At 40.7% G+C, this 26,736-nt stretch overlaps 1 protein-coding gene across 1 annotated transcript in view; it reads left to right on the plus strand.

The window, feature by feature from the left end:
* The first annotated feature begins 5,125 nt into the window (after positions 1 to 5,125).
* LOC141332926 (NACHT, LRR and PYD domains-containing protein 3-like) overlaps positions 5,126 to 26,736 on the plus strand; it is a 39,608-nt gene continuing 17,997 nt past the window's right edge. Inside the window, exons 1-11 of the mRNA XM_073837886.1 lie at positions 5,126 to 5,338; positions 12,735 to 12,829; positions 12,975 to 13,088; positions 13,250 to 13,363; positions 13,559 to 13,672; positions 13,868 to 13,981; positions 14,177 to 14,290; positions 15,655 to 15,762; positions 15,965 to 16,078; positions 16,182 to 17,966; positions 26,442 to 26,609. Of these exons, the coding sequence (XP_073693987.1) occupies positions 12,780 to 12,829; positions 12,975 to 13,088; positions 13,250 to 13,363; positions 13,559 to 13,672; positions 13,868 to 13,981; positions 14,177 to 14,290; positions 15,655 to 15,762; positions 15,965 to 16,078; positions 16,182 to 17,966; positions 26,442 to 26,609 (2,795 nt within the window). The 5' untranslated portion in view covers positions 5,126 to 5,338; positions 12,735 to 12,779. The remainder of the gene's footprint in view (positions 5,339 to 12,734; positions 12,830 to 12,974; positions 13,089 to 13,249; positions 13,364 to 13,558; positions 13,673 to 13,867; positions 13,982 to 14,176; positions 14,291 to 15,654; positions 15,763 to 15,964; positions 16,079 to 16,181; positions 17,967 to 26,441; positions 26,610 to 26,736) is intronic.

The raw sequence follows: 26,736 nt of genomic DNA on the forward strand, positions 1-26,736 counted from the left end.
TATGGTTCACAGTTTGCATATTATTCCTATGGTTTAGATGCTAAAGGGGAAAGTGCTTTCAAAGTCATGCCCACTCTGGATAAAAGGTCTTCAGACCCACAACCACGGAATCCCGGAGGCCATTCATTGACGTACAACCTGTAAGTTTTGTTTTACGTTTTCTGCTCTAATACGGGTGTATGTATATATATATATATATATAAACACAGTGGTGGCCAAAATTATTATAACAGTTGTATTTTCACCAGCTAAAAAATGATTTTAAGTCAGTGTTTTTTTATCTTTTGCTGTAGTGTGTCAGTGAGAAATATCAGTTTACATTGGCACAACAGCCAATCCTCCACACAGAGATCTGATCTCATCATCATCCAGTCTGTCTGGAATGACATGAAGAAACAGAACAAACTGAGACAGACTAAATCCAGAAAAACTGTGACAACGTCCCCAAGATGCTTCAAGAGACCTACCTGCAAAACTACCTGAAAAACTATGTGCAAGTGCACCTAGTGTAGGGCAAAAACTGCTTTAAACACAAAAGAACGGTCAAACCAAATGTTGATTTAATTTAGTTAATCAAGGTTAATTGATTAAGAACATTTATTTATGACATTATTTTTGACAGCGTCATTTTATGACATTTTTAGACAAGTGCTTAAAACTTTTAACAGTATTGTAGCTTTGCAGTTAGGTCTCTTGGAGCATCTTGGTGACGCTTTCACAGTTCTTCTGGATGATGATGAGAACAGATCCTGTGTGGAGCACAGAACAAAAATGTCACTGGATTATCACAATTAATGGCAAAATGAATGGAAATGTAAACCGATATTTCCTACTGACACACTACAGCAAAAGATAGAAATCACTGACTTAAAACCTTATTTAGCTGGTGAAAATACTAGTTTTCTAATAATTTTGACCACAACTGTATGAAAAGTTGAGAAGTAAAATGAGCATTAATTTCATGCCTCTGTGTTTATGTTCATAAAATACACTTAACTTAAAATGTTAGTTATGTTGCAAGACTAAATGCTGTATAATTAACAGGTGGGGACCAACATGGTGGATTTGAGCCTTGGGATGAGACAACAACATTTCTAGACCTTCGCCATTGTTCCAGGCCATGCCATTGAAGCGGACTTGTTGCCTGGGAATTTCTCCAGCTTGCAGTATATCATATTGATGGACATAAGTCTTCATGTGTGAAGTTTTTTTTTTTGGCCACTTGTAACATGTTTTAAATTGTAAGAATTGTCTGGTGGACTCTTTGTTTGGCTTAGTTTTAATGGCACAATGTTTGGAATGATTCTAATGTGGTAATAATTCATTTTTGAGTGTTCTGCTGCTGCAATGTTGACATAAAGAATAGGAATATAGTGTGCCTTGTTTACAGTTCTGTGTTTAAAAGAAACTGATCTACTAAAACCGTTATTTGTGTCTTTAAGGGTTGGACAAAATGTGTGACAGCTACACCTATTTGAAAACTGTATTAAAAAGAAATATGAAAACTCATTAAAATGACATTTACATATTCATTTTTTTGTGTTGTGTAACTGTATTACAGAAAAACAATAATAATTTTACATTCTTTTGTGATTTATATATTATTAATGGTAAATATAAAGGTAGCAAGGCAATTAGACAATAAATAACCCAATATTTTGGTAGTTTTTAACCCAGCAACACAGTTAATCTGACCCACTGGTTGGGTCAAATAAACAACCCAGCATTTTGGGTCAAATGATTTAACCCAGCACTTGGGTCAAAACAACCCAACGCGTGTTCTGTCCCATAGTTACCCAGCAGCTGGGTTATGGTTGGGTTATTTTTTAACCCAGCACTTTTTAGAGTGTAATCTCCCTGTAAAGTCCATCAGCCATAGAATAGGAGTGTATCTGGATGAGAGTGCTGGAACTCTGTCCTACTACAGCATCTACAGAAACACAATCAGCCTCATCCACACAGTCCACACCACATTCACTCAGACACTCTATCCTGGGTTTGGGTTTGCTACTGGATCATCAGTGAAACTGTGTTGATGAATGAGAGTAGGCAAGAGACTTTGTTTATGTAGCGATCGTTCTTCTGTGTTGTTGATTTTTGTGGTTATTATCACAAGTGATTTAATTCTAGTGCCTGAGTAGTAAAACACATAAACATTCAGACACTGTTATCAGACTCTCTCCTTCTTGTTCCTTTTATGTTAGCAAGTTATACGGGAAAGGACTAAATAAACGACATTTTGTCATAAGCAAGCAGAAAACAGGCATTAGTCCACCTAAAACCTCTGACAAAAATTTGTGATCATGAAAAAGGTGCTTTGGCCACCACAAGGCTCAAATGAGACATTGGGTCCCCAATGAACAAATAATACGAAAAGTATGGAATGATCAAATATCCAAATTATATCATAATTGATATTTGTGATCAGCTTTTTATTAGAAATACAGTCTAAATTTAATGATCACTTGAAATTGGAGTCAGATTAAATTAAGTAAACTTTGCAGAAGCGCAAGTAAAAGACCGAACACATGTCAAACCTTCAACCAGGTTGCTGGACTCGAGTGAAGTGGCGAGTGGATCCTTACAAAGTATTAAAATGTTAGAAGTTGTTAAATGTTTTAGATGGTTCTAAAGTTTTACCATTTTTAGAATGGAAAAGAGTAGAAAACCCGAAGAAGGCTGTTCAACTCTTTTTTGAGCAAGTCCAAGAAGGAGGACACTGATGACGAACACGACAGGAACCCAGTTTCATTCTGCAAACAAAAACATGAAAAGAACCAGTGGGCTGCTCCATTCTGCAGTCAAATTCTGCTGTTACGTGAGGCTAATATACAATTTTGATCTCTAACACATATAAGATAAAGATGGCAGATGAAATCCACACAGTGGTCATCACTGACTGTTCATTAGTCAAAATAGATGCCTTGTTTGTTTGTTTTTTGCCAGTTAGTATTATGCTTAGATCCTGGCCATCTAACAAGGGTTAGGGAATATAATCTTGCGTCACAGATGACTTGAGTGTTTAGTGAATAGAAAGTCCTTTCAATTCACAAAAGCACTCTCATCTACTGTCATGCTTTTATCTGGACATGTGTCCCAACAGTGCAGTCTAGTACATCAGAAAACCAGCAATGGAACAAACTTTTTGCATGTTTGTATTTTGTGGGTTTATGATTGGCATGAATACGCAGTTGTTCATGTGTTGACACCCTACGCATGATTGATTTGTAATTAAATATCAAAGTTTTGTATCGGTCCACTGACAAATTAACATAAAGTGAGGGAATAGATCCTAAAGAAAAGAGGTCACAGATTTAGCCCTCTGTGCCACTATCCAATTTGCCACCAAAGAGAGGCATCTGTGGCTAAACCTCTCCATCATTAAAGAAAAAGGTGTCTGATTTTGCCATCTAGCTTAATTGGCAATGTAGTCTACACTGTTGTTGATTGGTTTCAGTCAGGCTAAAAGAAGTTGGGCATCTTCTCCCTCACCAGGTCCAAGAACTGGTGGCATCTACAGCCACTTATCCACCATCAGGCTGAGCTGTTGACAAAACAATAAACAATAAGGAACTAGTGCAGTTTCATTTCCACTTCTGCCTGGTACACAACGGCACGATTACAAACCGTTCTACAAAAAAGCCTGAAACTACAAGAAAAAACACTGCAAGCATTCAGTGGCAAAAGAATAGGATAGATTTGTGTTTAATAGAAATACTGATGAAAAATAAAATCATAAAAGTGGATACATTTTCCAGCAAGAAAACGGACCAAACATGGCAAATACAGAAGAGAATTAACAAATAAAATTTTAAAAATGTCCATACAAGTAGAAATTAAGTATGTAAATTATTTGCAAACAGCAGTCAAGAAATTAACAGACTTTAAACTTTGGAAAAACACATACATCATTTTCAATGTCAGCAGCAAAAACAAGCCAGTTCAAAGTTGCAGACAAAAAACCCAGTATATGTGATTAGAATTACCAATGGAAATAAGTACTAGTCCCATATTTTCATCAAGTTATTCAGCTGTTCTCTGATTTTATTTACAGAGAGCTTTTGAGTCGTCTCACACCACAGGCAATCTGTTTAGAGAGGTGGGTCACTCTCCAATTCTTTATTGTAGTTAACAATTTACTGTAACTTTTGTTTAAAACTTATATTTGAAACTTATAAGGGGTCACTTGAATATGCATCTAAAAATTCAAATTTGGTCCCTAATCATGTTAAAACCCGTCACTCATGAATCATCATGTCTCAGCAGCACAAGGCGGCATATTGATTGACAGGTCTGCCTCACCTGACTCTGACTGGTTAAACTGCATTGCGCATTATTTTTCTATAATTAATACTTACACATATGTTCAAATGTATTCAAATGACATTGCCAAACAAAAAGTGAATAAAAATCCCACTTGTTATTTAAAAGAAATTTCTAATGCTCTAAACCCACCCAGTGCATTTTTCTCTGGTCCAACCTGATCAAAAGAAGCCCAATTAGGAGGGAACCTGCACAATCTGGCAACACTGTTCCTGCTTCTGTGTTTGACATGTCAGTGTCAGACTAACAAGTTACAGAAGCGGAAACTGCATCCTGCATCCTGATTTAGTCGTTTCAATAAATGTAGATGATCATTGCTGTGTGTCTTTTCTTACAAAGACAGATCTGATTCACTGATTATCTGTACAGTGTTGGTCCTTAAGCAAATGTTTGTCATTTTGTGTGGATATTGGTTTGGAGCTGCTTTTTAACTGTTCAGGAATGTTGGTTATGAAAACATACTGATCTTTCTGACAACAGAAGTGATGATAATTAATAACAGTTAAAGCAACATATTTGTGAAAATAAGTGATTGATAATACATCAATAATTATTTAGCTAATGATACGATCATTCCTTCACATAGAAACACATTTTTGGATGACTTAAAACAGCACTTATTAATCTATAAATGTATATTAATGTTAAAATCATTATTAAAATGTCACAAAAATTTTTATTATAAAGTGTTATTAAAGTGTCTAGCCACTCTCGCAACCAAACTGTGGAAAAACTATGACGATTTTTTTTTTTTTCAAACATATCTGGCAACCTTGCTGACAAAATTGAAGTGAAAGCAGTTTACAGCAGTGCAGCGTTTACAAGTGATCTTTTTTTTCCCTTTATTTTAAAAAACTGATCATCAAACTGTGTTTTTTATTTGCTGATGTGATAATTTACATGTAGGCTACGTAATGCAAAATCAAGGACATTTTGAGAACTCGTCTAGTATAGCTGAACATTTTGATCAAAGCAAGTCTTCAGCTGTGGGACACAAAGGCACGTCCTTATTAATGTAAGTAAGCACAAAATAATGACTTAATTACGAAGCAGTCAAGAAACATGATTAAATATAGACAAATAGAGATTGTGGCATGTTTCACTTTAATGGTCTTTAAATACGTTTTAAAAAAATTATATAATTTTTATAATGACTGTAACATTGGATTTACCGTAGGTGATGACACTATAAAAATGTAAATTTTTTAAGGGAAATTTCTTTTGCACAAAACGAAGCTAACAGCCATCAAACTAGAGACCTGCCGTGGATACACGCAGTAGCTCATGTTTGCTTTTTTGTTAAGAAAAACAGTGGTTTGTGAATGATGATGCTTATGGAGCTTACAGTATATTATGACAAATCTTTTTGAGTTTGAATTGTGCACATTTGAATTATTGGCAAGTGTCATTGAACAAATCTGAAGATTATTTGGGATTTAACTTAGTTCTGAATTAGATTTTTTTTTTTTACTTGAATATTGAACATTGAACAACTGAAATTTCAAATGGCATTTTTTTTTAAATAGACGTATTTTCAAACAGCAGATTTTTTTTTGTTCTGAATTCTAAGACTTCAAATATTCAGTTTTTAAAAATACAACTTTAAGTTTTCAAGATCAAACATTTCAATTTAAAAAAATTCAGAACAAAACGCAGAAATTCAGATCTTACAGAAAGTAGGTCAGAGGTTATGCACAAGGAAGAGTAGATGATCTCCGAAAAGTCGAACGACATGTTTGGTTCACTAGGCTAGTTTGTCATGGCCACAACATGTTAACTCGTGGGTACGTGATAATACACCGTGGCCACAAGGTATTATTTTGTGGGAACGTCATATTAACTCGTGGAAGCGTGATAATATGTCGTGGCCACAAGATAACAGGGTATACATTGGTATACAGCATATACACACTTCTTTATCAGTCATCTTTGTGTACACCAACTTCTAAATCCACTCTAATGCGCATCATTCAGCAGTGTCCTGCAATAGCACTTGATGAGACCACTCCGTCCATTTCTCCACAGACGCTCTTCATATGCGAGAGCACGTCAGGGGAGTGCTAAAATAATTGTTATTATTGATTCTGGGCTCGAAATTGCCACCACTTTGGTCGCATATATACCCCAAATTTAATCTGCGCGACCTCAAAATATATTTGGGAGCATTTACGCGAATGCGAGAAATTGTTGTGGTGCGACTTGTTTTCATTTCTTTACAAAACTCCAATATTACATAACCAATTAAACTTAATCTTTACATTCTTAACTTTAATGCAAGTTTTAGATATTATCCGTCAATCACTCCGTCACTGACACTGTGCTCCGCTCCGTTAAAACCGGAAGGTTTTTGCTCCAAACGTTTTCTCTCTCTCTCTCTCTCTCTATCTCTCTCTGAGTGCATGCTGGGAGCGAGTGGGCGGAGCTGGATGTGTGTGGAGTGAGAGTGTTTGCCTGGGAGCTAAGTGAGTTTTTTTTCCATCTTTTCTATTTTTTTGGTAGAGCCGGTTGTGTTTGTTTTTGGAGTTTGCTACAGTTAAGGAAAGTAAGGCGTTGTCGATCAGCGTGTGCTGATTGAAATGGCAGCGTCTGAAAGTGTCACGCTTGATCAGCTAACAAGGCGGCATGGGATTAAAGTTGTGCCAAGAATGTAGTTTAGCTCTCGCACGGGTTGTTGGCCACAGAAGTGTTCTGTCGGCATCAAGAATGAACAGCGCAATTTTCCTGTTCTTAGATGACGTGAAAAAAGTTAATGAGATCATTGCGAGTGGAATTGTCATAAATAATGCTTATACAGCGGTAATGCCCTTGATACAGTCCGCAAATAAAAAAAAAATCATATTGTCAAATGTTCCACCATTCATTAAAGACGAATTGATTGAAAGAGAGCTGGCAAGGCACGGGAAGGTTGTATCGCAGATTAAAAAGATTGCCTTAAACCGTAAATCAGCGCAACTTAAACACGTTGTTACTTTTAGAAGACAAGTGTATATGATTCTAAATAATGGGCAGGAGTTGAATCTTGCACTGAAGTTAAGGGTTGACGAGTTTGACTATGTTATCTACAGTATGTAACATCAGAAACAATAAAACGTTTCAAATGCAACCGTGAAGGGCATCTTGTTCGTGCTTGTCCAGAGAACAAGGAGCACGAAACAATTAATAATTCTGATGGAGATGGACATGAGGATAATGTGAGTGAAAACAAACAAGAGAGAGATAGTGATTTAAATGAGAATAAAAGACGGGAAGACAAGTGAACACAAAAAAAGTGAACAAGGAGCTAATCATGAAGAAATTGTGAGTAAGGATAATGAGCAAAAACTAGGACAGGAGAAAATTAATGGTGGCCTAAGTGCTCCTTTCAAAATCACAAGGAGCATCCGGCAAGGGTGTGCTTTGTCAGGCATGTTGTATGCTTTGTGGTGTGCTTTGTCAGGCATGTTGTATGCTTTGGAAATTGAACCATTGCTAGTAAAAATTATTGCAAAAATTGATGGCTGGAGTATACCACAATGTGATTTTAAAGTTAAATTATCGGCTTATGCTGATAATGTTGTTGTTATTGTTAATAATCAAGAAGAATTAGATATTCTAAGAGTATTAATTGATGACTTTGGAAGGCTGTCAGCTAAGGTAAATTGGACTAAGAGTGAAGCTATTGTATGTGGTAAGTGGGAAGGTAAATGCCTTCCTATTTTACCTGCTGGACTTGAATGGAAGAAAAATGGCTTTAAATATTTAGGGGTATACATTGGAGATGACTCAATACTGCAAAAAAAAAAAAAAGAAAAAAAAAAAACTGGGAGGGTGTTTTAGAGAAAACGAAAGGACGACTAGAAAAATGGAAATGGTTGTGGCCCAGAATGTCATATAGAGCAGTGGTTCTCAATCCTGGTCCTGGGGGACCCCTGCTCTGCACATTTTGCACGTTTCCCTTATTTAACACCTGATTGAGATCATCAGCTCATGAGGAGAGAGATCCATGAACTGAACTAATCAGCTAATGATCTCAGTCATGTTAAATAAGGGAAACATGCAAAATGTGCAGAGCAGGGGTCCCCCAGGACCAGGATTGAGAACCACTGATATAGAGGACGTGTAATTGTCATCAATAATTTGGTGGCTTCAACATTCTGGCATCGCTTGGCATGTACTGATCCACCAAGTGGACTTGTTGCGAAATTACAAGCTCTTATTACTAAGTTTCACTGGGTGCCACAGAGTGTACTATTTTCCCTAAGGAGGAAGGGGGACAAGGACTGGCACATCTGGTCAGCAGAGGAGCAACATTTCTCTTACAGTTTATTTAAAGATTTTTAACTGGACCGGAAGATCATGTCTGAAGAAACGTTGCTAACTTTATTTTGAGTCGAGCTGGAGGCCTGGGATTGGACTCTGCCTTGTTTTTAATGGACTCTAGCAAAATCCAGCTGAATGGACTGACCTTTTTTATAAAGGGGTCTTCAAAATATGGAACTTATTCAAGAAAAGAAGGGGAACATTTGACTTGAACCGATTGTTTTTGGAGCTAGATTTGTCAAGTGAAACTGCACGGGGGTTTGAAAATGCTATGTGTACAGCAAGAAAAGTTAAACTGTGTCATATGATAGCTGCTGGGGGTCCTGAGTTAAATGACTCACAAAGGGTTGCTACTTGTATTGGAGAAAGATCAATACGATTAGCAGGGAAATTGCTGGATCTTTAAAACAGAAGTTTACAGTAGAATAAATTTCTCTCCTTGTAAGCTATGGTAAAGGGAAGGTGGTTCCCAACAACAAGGACTCCTTTCCAGAAGTCTATATTATTCCTGATTTTAAAGATGCAGAGGGGGAATTATTGAAGAATATAGATAATCTAACAATTAATGAGGCCAACAGCAAAAAAATTTACAGAAGCTGTGTTAAAATGTTAAATTTGAAAGTTTTAAAATGGAAGAGTCGACACAGTTTGGAGAGAAAATTAGGTCTGATTGAGAGTATAAAACCTGGTGTGGAGAGTTTTTTATAAACCTCCTCTGGAAAAAAAAGGTGGGGAATCTCCAATGGAGAATTTTACATGGTGAAGTTGCTGTTAATTCTTTTGTGCATATTAGAAATATATTCTGTCAGATGCAATTCTGGGACTTCCGCCTCAATATACTGTACAACACGGAATACATTCACATCAGAAATCCCATTTATATCCCCCCCACCTTCAAATTATTTTGTTAAATGAATCTCTTGTATTGTATTGTAGAATGCATGCTCAGTGCAGCCGAGAGTTTTGCGCAATCGTTTAAACGAAAACGAAACCGAAAGAAAAACGCGCACGTGCATTCAAAGGCAATTTTAATACCCCACGTTTAGAGAGCGACTCCCCAGTGTGTGCAAATTAGACTACATAACATATCTAGGCTGTTGTGGGCTATAATAGGTTGTGTAGTTGTCTATAGCTTTGTATCATGCTTGAAATCTCTTGTGATCTCTTGAAGGTTCTGAATAGTTTTACCGATAAGGAATTTTTACTGGAAGTGCAGATTAAAGGGGATGCGGCAGTCGTGGGTGTCTAGTACATTTTCAATGGGAGACATGCGGAAAGCAGCAAACTGCTCCTGCACCCAAAATCCTGCTGCTTCCACGAACACGGTGCTTCGCGGCAGACGCCGCCAAAGATAACAAATATTTTGTAAAAATCTTTTTGTCATTACCTTACATTCCCACGAAATAATATCTTGTGACCACGGCGTCACGTAGCCACGAGTTAATATGTTGTGACCACGACAAAACTTGTCATGATCTGGGCTGTGGGGCCCCCCTCAGCCACCTGGGGTCGCTGTTTTCCCTTCCCTGCACTTCCCTGAGTGTTCACTTGTCCTGATTATGTCACCTGTCTTTTCCCAGCTGTTCACAATCACCAGTGTCTTTATAATCTCCACACTTCCACTACCCTGGTGAGTCTGCATTGTTTTCATGTTGCCCGTTCCGGATGGTTTGTCTCTGTTCTCTTTGCTCCAGTCTAGATCCTGTTTGTTGTGCCGTGTTGGCCTTTGTTTTGTTTGTTTATTTGTGTTTAATTAATAAATATCTTTCTCCCTGCATTTGGACCCAGACCTCATCCTTGTTACACGTGACAGAATGCAGACTCCACAAATGGGTCCAGCGGGGAGGAATATTTCTTTTGAGGAGGCGTCGGCTGCTCGTTTTGAGAGTCTGTACTTTTACCTGGCCGAGATGGAAGCCTGCAGGGCCGAGACGGCGCGACTGCGTTCCCGCTTGGAGGTGGGGGCGGAGTGGCTCTTCCGCGGGAAGACGGCGGCGTCCGCTATCTCCGTGCCTAACGCGGCGGCGTCCGCTATCTCCGTGCCTAACGCGGCGGCGACTGCTATCTCCCTTCCTGACGCGGCGGCGACCGCTTTCTCCGTCCCTGACGCGACGGCGACCGCTATCTCCCTTCCTGACGCGGCGGCGACCGCTTTCTCCGTCCCTGACGCGGCGGCGACCGCTTTCTCCGTCCCTGACGCGGCGGCGACCGCTCTCTCTGCTCCTGACGCAGCGTTGACCGCTCTCTCTGTTCCTGACGCGGCGGCGACCGCTATCTCCGTCCCTGATGCGGCGGCGACCGCTTTCTATGTCCCTGACGTGGCGGCGACCGCTTTCTCCGTCCCTGACGCGGCGGCGACCGCTCTCTCTGCTCCTGACGCGGCGTTGACTGCTCTCTCTGTTCCGGACCCGGCGGTGACTGCTCTCTCTGCTCCGGACGCGGCGGTGACCGCTCTCTCTGCTCCTGACGCAGCGTTGACCGCTCTCTCTGCTCCATTCGCGGCGGTGACCGCTCTCTCTGCTGCTGACGCGGAGGTGACCGCTCTCTCTGCTCCGGATGCGGCGGTGACTGCTCTCTCTGCTCCTGACGCGGCGGCGACCGCTTTCTCCATCCCTGGCGCGGCGGCAGCCGCTATCTCTGCTCCTGACGCGGCGTTGACCGCTCTCTCTGCTCCTGACGCGGCGGTGACTGCTCTCTCTGCTCCGGACGCGGCGGTGACCGCTCTCTCTGCTCCTGACGCAGCGTTGACCGCTCTCTCTGCTCCGGACGTGGCGGTGACCGCTCTCTCTGCTCCTGACGCGGAGGTGACCGCTCTCTCTGCTCCGGATGCGGCGGTGACCGCTCTCTCTGCTCCTGACGCGGCGGTGACCGCTCTCTCTGCTCCTGACGCGGCGTTGACCGCTCTCTCTGCTCCTGACGCGGCGTTGACCGCTCTCTCTGTTCCTGACGCGGCGGCGACCGCTATCTCCGTCCCTGATGCGGCGGCGACCGCTTTCTCCATCCCTGACGCGGCGGCGACCGCCATCTCCGTCCCTGACGCAGCGGTGACCGCCATCTCAGTCCCTGACGCGGCGGCGACCGCTATCTCCCTTCCTGACGCGGCGGCGTCCACTATCTCCTTGCCTGGCGCGGCGGCGTCCGCTGAGGCTCCGCTGGCGGCGAGGCCAGCTCGCGTGACTCCGTTGCATGGGCCTGGCCCACCGTCCCTCCCCCTGATTTGCCTTCCCCCGTTCCTCCACCCTCCAGACTCGTGGAACGTCTGGAAGCCGTTCCGTGGGGAGGGGGTAATGTCATGATCTGGGCTGTGGGGCCCCCCTCAGCCACCTGGGGTCGCTGTTTTCCCTTCCCTGCACTTCCCTGAGTGTTCACTTGTCCTGATTATGTCACCTGTCTTTCCCCAGCTGTTCACAATCACCAGTGTCTTTATAATCTCCACACTTCCACTACCCTGGTGAGTCTGCATTGTTTTCATGTTGCCCGTTCCGGATGGTTTGTCTCTGTTCTCTTTGCTCCAGTCTAGATCCTGTTTGTTGTGCCGTGTTGGCCTTTGTTTTGTTTGTTTATTTGTGTTTAATTAAAATATATTTCTTACCTGCTTTTGGACCCAGACCTCCCTTACTCACCCGTGACAAAACTAGCCTAAGTGAACCGAACATGTCCCCTCTCGGTCACAGTAAATGCTTTGTTTGACTTTTCGGAGATCATCTACTCTTCCCTGTGGAAAACCCTTTGACCTACATTCTGTAGGATCTGCATTTCTGCGTGTTGAATTTTGAACATAGAATTTGATGTTACAAATATCATCTTCATCTTGAAAACTTGAAGCTCTATTTTTAAAAACGGAATATTTGAAGTCTAAGAATTCAAAACAAAAAATCTGCTGTTTGGAAAAAGTGTGAAAATGTGTGAATTTGCCTTGAGATCCAGTGGAATGAAGTGTTAAGAATGATATAAAAGTAAATGTAAATGTTTTGTAAAGTAAATGTAGATGTTTTGCCATTTTAAACACACATAACTGATTCTTTACAATACAGAATATCTCTATATGTGTTTAATAGAATGATTTAAAAAGATATAAGGCTTTTTAATTACTGTAATGTTTTGATTGTTAGTTTCATCTAGAGTCAGTAGCAGAGATCAAACTGTTCAGATCCATCATGGATGAAACACAAACATCTGGAGATGAAGATTCTATGTCAGGATTCAGGTACTTTGAGTAACACTTATGTTATGTTACATTATATAAAAAAAAAATAAGTTTAGTTTTTTTGATCAAGTTTTTATGTTGAAAACAATAATACCATAAAGAATCCTTAAGTATATTAAAATGATTTAAATCTGTTCTGTTTTAGTTCAATTCATCAGAAGAGATCAGAAGCAGAGCATAGCTGTGTGTCTATGAAGAGTGACCAGTCTATGGATCCACCAATGACGTTTAACAGTGGAGAGACGCAGCCTTATTTAAGGTTATATTTGTATAAAATTAGTATTATAGTATTTATAGTTTCATACACTATCACAGTTAAAAACACAGTTATAACCAGTTTATGAAATGATTATAAAGTGATATTTAAATGATCATGTATATTTGGTTTATTGAATACAATACTCTCTCTCTCTGTTTTAGTTCAGTTCAGCAGAAGAGATCAAAAGCAGAGTCCAGCTGTGTGTCTATGAAGAGTGACCAGTCTATGGATCCACCAATGACGTTTAAGAGTGGAGATTCACAGCCTGGTCTGAGGTAAAACATTTATATAAAAAGATCATAAGCCTATAGCATGCCATTTTATATTATTATAAAATGATAACATTTTATGTTATTTTGTATAAACAGTGTATGTACTGGTAAAGTACTCTTTGAAGTGAATTTGGTGAAATTAACAGTTAATTTGTTGCAAACAGTAATTTAAATGTTTAGCTTTAATCTCTGTTTTAGTTCAGTTCAGCAGAAGAGATCAGAAGCAGAGCCCAGCTGTGTGTCTATGAAGAGTGACCAGTCTATGGATCCACCAATGACGTTTAAGAGTGGAGATTCACAGCCTGGTCTGAGGTAAAACATTTATATAAAAAGATCATAAGCCTATAGCATGCCATTTTATATTATTATAAAATGATAACATTTTATGTTATTTTGTATAAACAGTGTATGTACTGGTAAAGTACTCTTTGAAGTGAATTTGGTGAAATTAACAGTTAATTTGTTGCAAACAGTAATTTAAATGTTTAGCTTTAATCTCTGTTTTAGTTCAGTTCAGCAGAAGAGATCAGAAGCAGAGCCCAGCTGTGTGTCTATGAAGAGTGACCAGTCTATGGATCCACCAATGACGTTTAAGAGTGGAGATTCACAGCCTGGTCTGAGGTAAAACATTTATATAAAAAGATCATAAGCCTATAGCATGCCATTTTATATTATTATAAAATGATAACATTTTATGTTATTTTGTATAAACAGTGTATGTACTGGTAAAGTACTCTTTGAAGTGAATTTGGTGAAATTAACAGTTAATTATTTGCAAACAGTAATTTAAATGTTTAGCTTTAATCTCTGTTTTAGTTCAGTTCAGCAGAAGAGATCAGAAGCAGAGCCCAGCTGTGTGTCTATGAAGAGTGACCAGTCTATGGATCCACCAATGACGTTTAAGAGTGGAGAATCACAGCATGGTCTGAGGTATAACATTTGTATAAAAACATGATTAGTCTATAACAGGGGTGGTGAATGTTGGTCCTTGAGAGCCGCAGCCATGCAGAGTTTTGCTTCAACCCAAATCAAACATACCTGAACAAGCTGATCAAGGTTTGAAAGGTAACTACAAAGCTACTGACAGATGAGTTTTAAATTAATTAGTTTTAGAGTTTGCAACCCCTGGCCTACAGCAAGACATTTTATATTGTTATAAAAATTATTATGTTTTATATTATCTTATATAAACAGTGTATGTATTGTAAAGTGCTCTTTAAAGTGAATTTGTAATGATAAATCAACAGTTAATTTGTTGCAAACAGTAGTTTTAAAGATTAGACTTTATTTTATGGTTTCTTAACTAGTTGCTTATTGGCATGCATATTACTAGAATATTAGCCATGTATTAGTACTAATTAAGCACATATTAATGCCTTATTCTACGTGAACTTACTCTACATCCCTAATTCTACCCAATGTACGGTGGCCGAGAGAGGCCAACGCGCTGCAAACAAGAAAACACATGCAAACAGAAAAAAACGACAACAAATTAAGAAAACATCTTCATCAGTTTGACAACACAGGCGCTGCAAATCCTCGCAACGCAAACACAAATACAGAAACGCGCTGCAAATTCTCACAACACAACCAAACTCAGAAACGCGCTGCGAACACACGAGGGCGCTGCAAACTAACAAACGCGCTGCATATAGATCGGTCCACAACGGAAATGTTTCAGGGGGACCTCAAAAAGTGACGAACTCATCTGGGACCTGATTATTTATATCACTATATTACCTGATTATTTATATCACTATCACCTTTAAGTGATACTATACTATCACTAAAAGGCGATAGTTCACCGATAACACCTCTGCTCTGACCAACAGCCGCTGAAAAAATAATCAGGTCCCAGATGGGTTCGTCACTTTTTGAGGTCCCCCTGAAACATTTCCGTTGTGGACCGATCTATATGCAGCGCGTTCGTGTGTTCGCAGTGCCTCCGTGTGTTCGCAGCGCGTTTCTGAGTTTGGTTGTGTTGTGAGAATTTGCAGCGCGTTTCCGTATTTGTGTTTGCGTTGCGAGGATTTGCAGCGCCTGTGTTGTCAAACTGATGAAGATGTTTTCTTAATTTGTTTTCGTTTTTTCTGTTTGCATGTGTTTTCTTGTTTGCAGCGCGTTGGCCTCTCTCGGCCACCGTACCAATGCCTAAACTTAACAACTACAGCACTATCTATTAATAAGCAGCAAATTAGGAATTTGTTGAGGGACAAGTCGTAGTTAATAGTGAATATGTGTGCCCTATTCTAAAGTGTTACCAAAAGTTTAGCTTTAATCTTTCTCTGTTTTAGTTCAGTTCAGCAGAAGAGATCAGAATTCAGCTGTTTGTCTATGAAGAGTGACATGTCTATGGATCCACCAATGACGTTTAAGAGTGCAGATTCACAGCCTGGTCTGAGGTACAGTGTAACATTTGTAAAAACATGATTAGCCTATGGCATGACACTTTATAATATTATAAAATTATTAGAACATTTTATATTATTTTGTATGAAAAGTGTATGCATGAACAGTGCCATTTTAATTCTCTAGTAATAAATTATTATTTTTTTGTTGCAAACTGTAATTTAAAATATTAGCTTTAATATCTCTCTGTTTTAGTTCAGTTCAGCAGAAGAGATTAAAACCAGAGTCCAGGTGTGAGTCTATGAGGAGGGACACATCTATGGTTTGTAAAGAACAAGTCAAGAGAGGAGATTCACGGCCTGGTCTCAGGTATAACATTTCTTAAAGAGATATGATCTAACAATTTGGTTCAGAATACTTCAGACATTGTGCCATTTAACTCATATACTAATTTGGTATTTTAATTTTACAGCTATGAAGTACTCAACACATTTAGATCAAATCTGAGGAATAAGTTTGGCCATCTGTTTGAGGGAACAGCAATGCAGGGAAAGCCAACACTCCTGAATGAGATATACACAGAGCTCTACATCACAGAGAGTGAGAGTGGAGAGATCAGTAATGAGCATGAGGTTAGACAGATTGAGACACAATCCAGGAGAACAGCAACAGAAGACACAGCCATCAAATGCAATCACATCTTTAGACCTTTACCTGGACAAGACAAAGCCATCAAAACTGTGCTGACAAAGGGAGTCGCTGGCATTGGAAAAACAGTCTCTGTCCAGAAGTTCATCCTGGACTGGGCTGAAGGGAAAGAGAATCAGGACATACAGCTCATATTTCCACTTCCTTTCAGAGAAATCAACTTGATGAAGGACAACACACTCAGCCTTTCAGGTCTTCTTCATGTCTTTTTCCCTGAAACAAAAGAAATAGAAATATCCAGTGATGAATATAAAGTCTTGTTCATCTTTGATGGTCTGGATGAATGTTATCTACCCTTATATTTGCGAAGAAATGAGATTCTACAAGATGCAAACAAAGAGACATCAGTGCACATGCTGCTGAAGAACCTGATTGTGGGGAATCTGCTTCCCTCTGCTCTCATTTGGATCACCTCCAGACCAGCAGCAGCTGATCTCATCCCCTTTGGTTGTGTCCATCGAGTGACAGAGGTACGAGGATTCAATGAGCCACAGAAGGAGGAATACTTCAGGAAGAGAATCAGTGATCAGAGTCTGGCCGACAGGATCATCTCACACCTGAAGTCATCAAGGAGCCTCTACATCATGTGCCACATCCCAGTGTTCTGCTGGATCTCAGCCGCTGTTCTAGAGAAGATGTTGAGTCCAGCAGAGAGTGGAGAGATTCCCAAGACCCTCACTCAAATGTACACACACTTCCTGATCCTTCAGACCAACATCAAACATGAGAAGGACTATGAGAAGAAGGTGACAGATGAAGAGATGATCCTCAAACTGGGGAAACTGGCTTTCCAGCAGCTTGTGAAAGGAAACCTGATCTTCTATGAGGAAGATCTGAGAGAGTGTGGCATTGATGAGACAGAAGCATCAGTGTACTCAGGATTGTGCACTCAGATCTTCAGAGAGGAGTTGGGCTTAAATAAGGTGGAAGTCTTCTGCTTTGTTCATCTGAGCATTCAGGAACATCTAGCAGCTCTATATGCACACCTCTCCTGTACAATCAATAACATATATGTGTTTGACCAAACTGAACAAAGGTTGCTGCATATGACTTTTAACCAAAAGAAATATAGTTCATTATCTGAGCTGCATCAGAGAGCTGTGGATGAAGATTTACAGAGTACTAATGGACATCTGGATCTTTTCCTGCGTTTCCTTCTGGGTCTTTCAGTGGAGTCCAATCAGACTCTCTTACGAAAACTACTGACACAGACAGGAAGCTGCACATACAACAAAGAGGAAACAGTTCAGTACATCAAACAGAAGATCAGGCAGAATCGCTATCCAGAGAAATCCATGAATCTGTTCCACTGTCTGAATGAACTGGGTGATGATTCACTGATGCAGGAGATCAAATATTATCTGGAATATGGAGGAATAAAAAAAGCCAAACTCTTCTCTTCACAGTGGTCAGCTCTGGTTTATGTGTTGCTGACATCAGAGCAGAAGATAGATGTGTTTGATCTAAAACCATTTATTGGAGCACAACATGCAGGAGATAGAGTTCTCCAGAATCTGTTACCAGTGGTTAAAGAATCCAGTTCAGTTCGGTAAGTAACACTGAAAACAATCACTCCACTTGCAAAACATGATCACATTTTTTTATTTTAGCATGTGCTTTCTAACCAAAGCATCAAAATGGGGGAAATCACATTTCTGGAGGTGAGCAGGAGAGGTGCCTGAGACAAATATACTGAGCTTTTTGTGTGTCTGTTTGAGAGCTAATGATCGTAGAGCTCAGTGTGGAAGATAAAGAATTCAATGACAAGAGGGACAAAGCTGACTGCTAATAGATTTGGATTTCTTGTGCTCTAATGTTATATATGCCGATCAGGCATAACATAATGACCACCTTCCTACACTACAAAAAAAGGTTTATCTTACTTAATATTTTTGTCTTGTTTCTAGTCAAAATATAAAAAAATTCTTAAATTAAGATGCATTTACTAAACAAGCAAAATGACATAACATTTTTAATTTTGTTTTAAGCAAAATGTTGTCAGGGTCCTGCCTTGACAGTCATGTCTATTTTGTCTTTGTTTAATGTGTCCTTGTTTGTCTTATGTCTTATGGCTTTGTCTTTCTTGGCCATGTGCTCCTCTTGCCCTGCCCCCTTGTTTCCCTTTAGGAAAGGAAAGGAAAGGAGGTGAAGTGAGGCCAAGTATGGTGACCCATACTAGGAATTTGTGCTCTGCATTTAACCCATCCAAGTGCACACACACAGTAGTGAACACACACACACCGTGACACACACCCGGAGCAGTGGGCAGCCTGGGGGTACGGTGGTATTGAGGATGGAGAGAGTGCTGTACATTCACTCCCCCCACCTACAATCCCTGCAGGACCTGAGACTCGAACCTGCAACCTTTGGGTTACAAGTCCGACTCTCTAACCATTAGGCCATGGCTGCCCCCTTTACCATGCCCCTTTGTTTAGCCCTTGTCTAGTGCTGCCTTCACGCCATTTCGTAATTAAAGTAATTCCGAGATGACAGCACGTGACATTTTACTCATAGCTTTCTATGTTCTCTGACTCAGAGTTAGCACCTAAGTAGCGCCAAAATGAACCTGTCGGGTGGTCAGGTGGTACAGCCGTCACTGGTCGAAGTCGTAAAGCTCAGAACATTCAGAGTTTACAGGTTGTAATTACAAGATTTGGGGGCATTGGCGTTGATAGTGTTGCCATAGAAACACATAACTTAGAGTAGAATGTCATGTGCTGTCATCTTGGAATGACGACATGGCATGAAAGCAGCATAGATCTTGTTTACCTGATTGTGCTCACCTGATCCTCATGTGCTCTAGTCCCTTTATATTGTGCTCCTTACCCTCATGTCTCTGCTAGTTAGTTGTGTGTGAACATTGCTTGATTTCTGAGCCTTTCCTGTGATTAAGGTTTGTTCAATAGATTTACTGTCCTTATTGATCAGTCTAGCCTAGTTGATATGTGTTTTATTTTTGTTGGTCTTGCCAGATTAGTTTTGTATCTAGTCTTTTTACTTTTCTAGTTTATCCTTCGTACTCAAGTTAAGTTTAGCTTTTTTCTAGTTTTCCCCGTCCTTATTTTTGATTTCTGGATTTTGCCTCTTTGTTTGTTTGTAACTTCAGTTTTTGCAGTTCCAGACAAATTGGATATTTATTTTATTTTCTCTAGTTTCTCTAATTCTTGTTGTCTTGTGTTTTGTCCTTTTCCTCCATCCTATTCTGCCCTGGCCACTGTTCTACATATTTCCAGTGTTGCCATTGTCTGGTGCTGGTCCATCTCCCTGGCTCTACAGCCTAACTTTGCCTTTGTCCGATATCAGCTGTCGTCTTGTTCTCCTGTTGGCTTGCCTTTCCTACAGATGCTCAATTGGATTGAGATATGGGGAATTCGGAGGCTAGGTCAACACCTCAAACACGTTGTTGTGCTCCTCCAACCATTCCTGAAGCATTTTAGCATTTTACAAAGTTTCATGTTTCAGTGAAGATAATGACATTGCAGTTCCAAAGTCTCTTGCTGTGATTGATGAATCTTTTCCATTTTGTTCACCAGCGACCATACATTAGTGAGGTAAATGCTGGGTAAAGAGAGCCAGTGTGGTGTTAGCTTTAGCTTAGCTCTTAGCCCTATGCGCTTCCCCCGTCTTTGTTTATGGTCTCGACGCCACGTACGAGCACTTCCGCCCGGCCGGGTAGAGTGCGCATCCTCGGGTGTTTTGGCGATCTCATGGACGAGTCAAGATTGCTGATTGTCGGGAATGTATAGACCAATATCCAAAGCTCCTGTCGGGTGTACGATGTAAAGGCACGACTGTTCTGTACGAACAGACCCGAGATGAGCAGGTAAAATACTGCAAATTTGCAGAAACTAACGAGACACTGAGCCCCGCGATGTGTACGCGCCGTAATCTTGGTCTATATCAAGACGATATTTCAGCTGTTCCATAAGTGCCACCTTGTTGGATTTACATTTACATTTAATTATTTAGCAGATGCTTGTATCTAAATGATGAGAACAATAGACGCAATCAAACCAACAAGAGAGCAACAGTTAGTAGTTGCAGTAAGTGCAGTGACAAGTCTCAATTAGTCTAGCACAGTACACATGGCAAGGTAGTTTTTTTTATGAATTAGGAAAAAGCTAATTAAATAGGTAAATGATAAAAAAATAAAATCCAAAGAAGAAGCATCAGTAGAGACATCAGAAGATTACTCTGTACTATAATATTCTCCCACCTTTATTGATTCTTGACTAATCATTATTTTTTTTTACCTCTTTTGACTTTCTTTTGATTTCCTTTTAACAACTGTGACCTTGATCACTTTTTTCATCTTCCATTATTACACTCTCCTCGTCTACCACAGCTTCTACCACTTCTTTAATAATTTCTTCATCTAGTGTCTTTGAATCAATGTCAATACTCTTCTCATTAACCTATGTTTTATATGTTTATACTTATGTGTACTTAAAGTTTGCTCAGTTTCCTTCATGACCTTTGCGCCATTTTGATTATTTTCTCTTATTTGGGGGGCTCCAGTCTCTCCACATCTAAAGCATTTCATAGTCTCAGTTGTGGCAAAAATTACATATTCAAAATATTAAATATTAAATTTGAGCACTGTTTAATTATTTAACATCACCCTTCAAAATCATAAAAAGCTGCCTATGAAATGAAACAACATATTTCAAAAGTGTGGATTTGCATCCAAGTGGAATCTTTCCTACTGCTGAAACTATTTGCCCATGTCTAGCTGATAAATGGGGGAACTCAACTTCCTTTGCTGGATTAACAAGTAAAAAAAAAAACATCACAATTCCTTGTTAAACAACTTCATTAACTTTTTAAATTCAACTGCTGTACTTTACATTAATTATTTACATCTCTATTTTTTCCTAAGGAGTGCTGGCGTAAACTCTGCTTATCTGTTGAACATGAGCATCTCAAATTGCCAGGGCCTCATTACTGGGTACAGCATTGCACTGATGTTAAGCCAGGCTGTGCCAGTGGTTCCAGTGGCTGTTCCTAATGAATATATGATGATTTGTCTCTCACAAAAGTTGGGTAGAACACAGCAGGCAACTAGAACTGTTGATATGAATTTATGGATAGTGTCGGAACATTTAGACAGAACACACCACCTTAATTTCATAAGAAGAAGAAGAAGATCTCAGATCTTAGATTTGAGGGACTTGAATCAGGCCCTACACAAGCTCCCTTTCAAGATGCTAACCCTCAAACACATGATCACATGTGTCAAGGAACAGGATTGGTTTGTGGCAATAGAACTGAAAGATGTGTACTTCCATGTCTCAATCCTTTCAAGACACAGGCAGTTCCTACAGTTTGCCTTCGAAGGTCGGGCATTTTGGTACAAGACCTGTGGGCTATCGCCTCGCATCCTTACAAAGGTTGTGGAGGCTAGGGGTGGGACGATACAGGTAACTCACAATTCAATTCTGTGGCGATATGTGGCCCACGATAATGATAATATCACGATTCGCGATATCTACGATATTCAATATATTGGAAGAAATTTCATCAACGATATATCACGATATATGTGACTGAAAAAGAAAAAAATACCCATAATAAGGAAATCTTATGCATTTATTAATGCCAACATTTCAAACATTGTGCAAAGAAATATGCATTTGCATAATAACTCACTGCCTCCTGGTCACTGTACAGCTAGACAGATAAAAGTGCATGAACATTAAAAAACAAGGTAACACTTTACAATAAGGTTCTTTACTTAATATTAGTTAACCACATTAGTTAACATGAACTTATAATGAACTGCACTTATACAGCATTTATTAATCTTTGTTAATGTTAATTTCAATATTTACTAATACATTATTAAAATCTTGTTAACGTTAGTTAATGCAATGTGAACTAACATGAACAAACAATGAACAACTGTATTTTCGTTAACTAACGTTAATGAACATTAGTAAATACAGTAACAGATGTATTGCTCATGGTTAGTTCATGTTAGTTAGTGCATTAACTAATGTTTAACTAATGAACTTTATTGTAAAATGTTACCAAAAACAACATGAACATTAATTAACATGTGTAAACCATAATACTGAAAGGTCAGTAGTAAGTTACTTTAAAGTGCTTTATGTTAACCTGGACATGGGACACATCAAGGCATATTCTTCTTGAGTAACACTAACTGATCAGCATGCTCAACTTGCGGGTGGGTCTTTGATTTGTTTTTCATTATTTTCCGCCATTCTTCTCGCTTCTCTTTTTTCTGCGCTTCTTCTCTGTTGTTAGTTAACCTGTGTTCTTCACTGGCCGCTGCTTCCGTCACTTTACCCCTATTTACTCGAACAGCACCCCCCGCAAACAGAATGGTAGATATTGGGTAAAGACAGTGACACTGACAACGGGTAAATTAATCATTTTGTGTTGTAATAAAATATCGATATTGGCCGTTAGTGTATCGATTATTTATTGCGACAGAGAGCACAACAATATATTGCAATATCGATTTTTTTTTCCCACCCCTAGTGGAGGCCTCCCTTGTATTCTCCTCCCATATTATTTCTCCTCTACTTTCAAATGTGGACTAGCTACTGTTTAGTTACCCACTATTTGAAATATCTTCTTTTGTGTCCAGCACAAGAAAGAAATTAATATAGGTCTGGGACTGTCAGAATCATGTCTGTGTATTGTCCTGTTCTGTCATGTTTTCCTAGTGTTTTTTCCCCTATGTTTCTAGTTCAATTGGTTTAGTCTGTTCTCCCCCTTTTGGTTTAGTCCTTTTGGTTTAGTCTTGCCCATATTTGTATTTCCCCCTCGTCATCTCGTTATCTTGTTTGTGACCACGCCTATGTTTCAGTATATTTAAGAGTCTGTGTGTGCACTCCCCATTGGTCCGTCAATGATTTCTGTTACTGCTGTTTGCCTGGTTTCATGTGCTTCTTATGATCCCGGTTTTTGTTTGTTTATGTTAGTTTCAGTGTTTCATTTAATAAACTGTTTACGTTTCATTTACTCCGGTTCTCCTCATTCCATCTCCACTCCACAATCCAGCCTGATCGTGACAGATTGACGGACCAAAACAGAAGATGAGTCGGGCTGAGGCAGCTTTGAGGAGACTGCGGCAAGGTGGCCGTGAGTTGGAACGATATGTGGAGGATTTCATCGAGTCGAAGAATTTCCGAATTCTGGTCGGTCTCATCTTCCGGTCCCCTCACAGACACAGCACATCGCGCCAGCCTGCCATAAGCCGAGAACCTCCACATACCGCTCCAACGGATCGGACCACCAGCCCAGTCTCCTATCCCCAGTCGTCCTCCAAAGCTCCGCTGCTGTCCTCAGCCCGATGCGGCCGGCCTCCTCCCCGCGCTCTCATCTACCGGCTGCCACGCCGGCTCACAAGATGGCCGCCACGCCAGCTCACAAAATGGCCGCCACATCAGCTCACAAGATGGCCGCCACGCCAGCTCACAAGATGGCTGCCGTACCGGAATCTGCACGCAAGATGGCTACCACGCAGGAGTCTGCACGCAAAATGGCTGCCACGCAGGAGTCGGCAAGCAAGATGGCCGCCACGCCAGTTCACAAGATGGCTGCCGCGCCAGATTCTGCAAACAAGATGGCTGCCACGTCGGATTCTGCAAGCAAGATGGTCACCGTTGCTGAGTTCCCGGCCAAGATGGTAACCAAGCCTGAGTCCCCGGCCAAGATGGCCGCCGTTCCTGAATTCTCGGCCAAGATGGTCACCGTTGCTGAGTTCCCGGCCAAGATGGCAGCCAAGCCTGAGTTCCCGGCCAAGATGGCCGTCGTTCCTGAATCCTCAGCCAAGATGGCTGCCGGTGCTGAGTTCCCGGCCAAGATGGCCGTTGGTGCTGAGTTCCCGGTCAAGATGGCCGCCGTTCCTGAGTTGACGGCCAAGATGGCCGCCGTTCCTGAACCTTCGGCCAAGATGGCCGCCAAGCCTGAAATCCCGGCCAAGATGTCCACCAAGCCTGAGTCTGCACCCAAGATAGCTACAGCCAAGTCAGAGTCTTCGCTGGTTCCGCCCAGCCTTCCTGAGTCTCCTCTGGTTCAGTGACTGCGCCGCCAGAGCGCCCTCCAGTGACTGCGCCGCCAGAGCGCCCTCCAGTGACTGCGCCGCCAGAGCGCCGTCCAGAGCCCACTCCTCAAGAGCGCCGTCCAGCGCCTGCTTACCCTCCAGAGCCGGAGATCTCTCCTGTGCGCCCTCCAGAGCCGGAACTCTCTCATGCGCACCCTCCAGAGCCGGAGCTCTCTCATGCGTACCCTCCAGAGCCGGAGCTGTCTCCAGCGCGTCCTTCCGTGCTCTCCTGTGTGGACTATACCCTAGGTTCCCCCAAGAAAATTTTGGGGGGGGGGGGGTCTACTCCCCTGATCGGCCATGGCCACCTGGACTGTTTACCCGGCCATGGCCACCTGGACTGTTTACCCGGCCATGGCCACCTGGACTGTTTCCCCGACAGGGACAACGTGTGACTGAGTAAATGACAGAATTTAATAACTATTACTTTAATGGCAAGTGGCACCATGTTTCTGTTGCTTTAAGAGCTGCATGCATTTGTTTCTCTCTCAACTGTTTCCTTTCATTTTAAGACATAACCAACTGTGTTAATGTAAACCTTATGCGTTTTTGACAGTAGTCTATTAGATGCGAAATCAATCAGATGCGGAAGACAACTTATCCTAGTAATCAGGCGCTGTTTGACAGGTGTGTGCGTGCGCATCAGGTAGCCTAGAAGCTTAGAAAAAGTGCAAGTCAGAACAGCATGTGAATTAAATGTTTAACCTGCAAGGCTTTGAAGCAGAAGCAAATAATGCACTTTTGTGATTATGAAGTGCAGTGTCCTGCGAATGTAACTCTACTGCTCAGTTAATATTTAATGTGAACGTATGTCACACTGTAGAGGATATTGAGGTGGATGCGCCAGAACTGCAACTGATAACTTGACATTCTCCACAATCAAAAATGGTCATATCGCACACTTTTAAATCTACTAAGTATAATCACACACACAAACAAGCACAATGAAATCAGTAGTAGTAGTGTCATTTTTGGGGCATGTCTAAAAAAGAGCTGTTTTGGTGTGTATCACTTCACATGCAAATGAGCTTCATAATTGTGCGCCATCTTCAGAAGATGGCATAGCATATACATCTCTGCTTTGCACACCTACATCAGTAAACAGTTGGTAGAAGTAACATTACTGAGACCAAGAAAACCAGTGTTCCGCTGTACAGTTTGTAAGTTACAAAACCAAAACAAAATGAATGTTCTTAAATTAAAGTTGGCATTCGATTCCAGGCCTTCCTATTCCTTGTGTTCTTTCCACTGCTGGAAAGCTGCTCTGATATTGGACATGTGTCCTACCACTTGCCTTCATAATTGTGCGCCATCTTCAGAAGATGGCATAGCATATACATCTCTGCTTTGCACACCTACATCAGTAAACAGTTGGTAGAAGTAACATTACTGAGACCAAGAAAACCAGTGTTCCGCTGTACAGTTTGTAAGTTTCAAAACCAAAACAAAATGAATGTTCTTAAATTAAAGTTGGCATTCGATTCCAGGCCTTCCTATTCCTTGTGTTCTTTCCACTGCTGGAAAGCTGCTCTGATATTGGACATGTGTCCTACCACTTGCCTGATTGTAACCCTTCTTTCTCTAATGTTTTGTTCCTCTGATATTTTCCCCTTTTTACTTGCCATCTCTCTCTAAACTATAGTTGATCTGTCATGTGCACTCAATGAGTGATCTCTTCTCTTTTTTATTACTAGGCATGCCCCTTACTGCTGATTGGGTGCAAGTGTGTTTTGGGACTCGGTCCAACACAAAAACATTTAGCAAATATGGCTTAGTGCACCTTCAAAAGTAGCTCAAACAGGTTAATTAAAAATCTGATGTATTCAATGATTCCTGAGTTTACTTCAACTGTATCACTAGAGTCAAAGGTTTTTGCAAGTCAAATATGATTCAGATTATAAATATTAACTGGTAAACATATTAATGTTATTTGTTTTGTTCTCCAAACAGGCTTTGTGGGTGTAATCTCACTGCTCAGTCCTGTAAAAGTTTGTCTTCAGCTCTTCAGTCATCAAACTATGTCCTAAGAGAGCTAGACCTGAGTAACAATGACCTGCAGGATTCAGGAGTGAAGCTTCTTTCTGATGGACTGAAGAACTGTAAACTGGGGATACTGAGGTAAATGGTTCTCCATTAAAAAAATAACATGTAGCCAACATTTCACAACCAAGAGAGTGAAGTTTTCCCTAAAAATGATTGCAAATTGGACACTGATTTTATACAAGTGTTCAAACAAGTAGTTACA

Source organism: Garra rufa, chromosome 4 (genome assembly GCF_049309525.1).
Source record: "Garra rufa chromosome 4, GarRuf1.0, whole genome shotgun sequence".
Classification (NCBI taxonomy): Eukaryota; Metazoa; Chordata; class Actinopteri; order Cypriniformes; family Cyprinidae; genus Garra; species Garra rufa.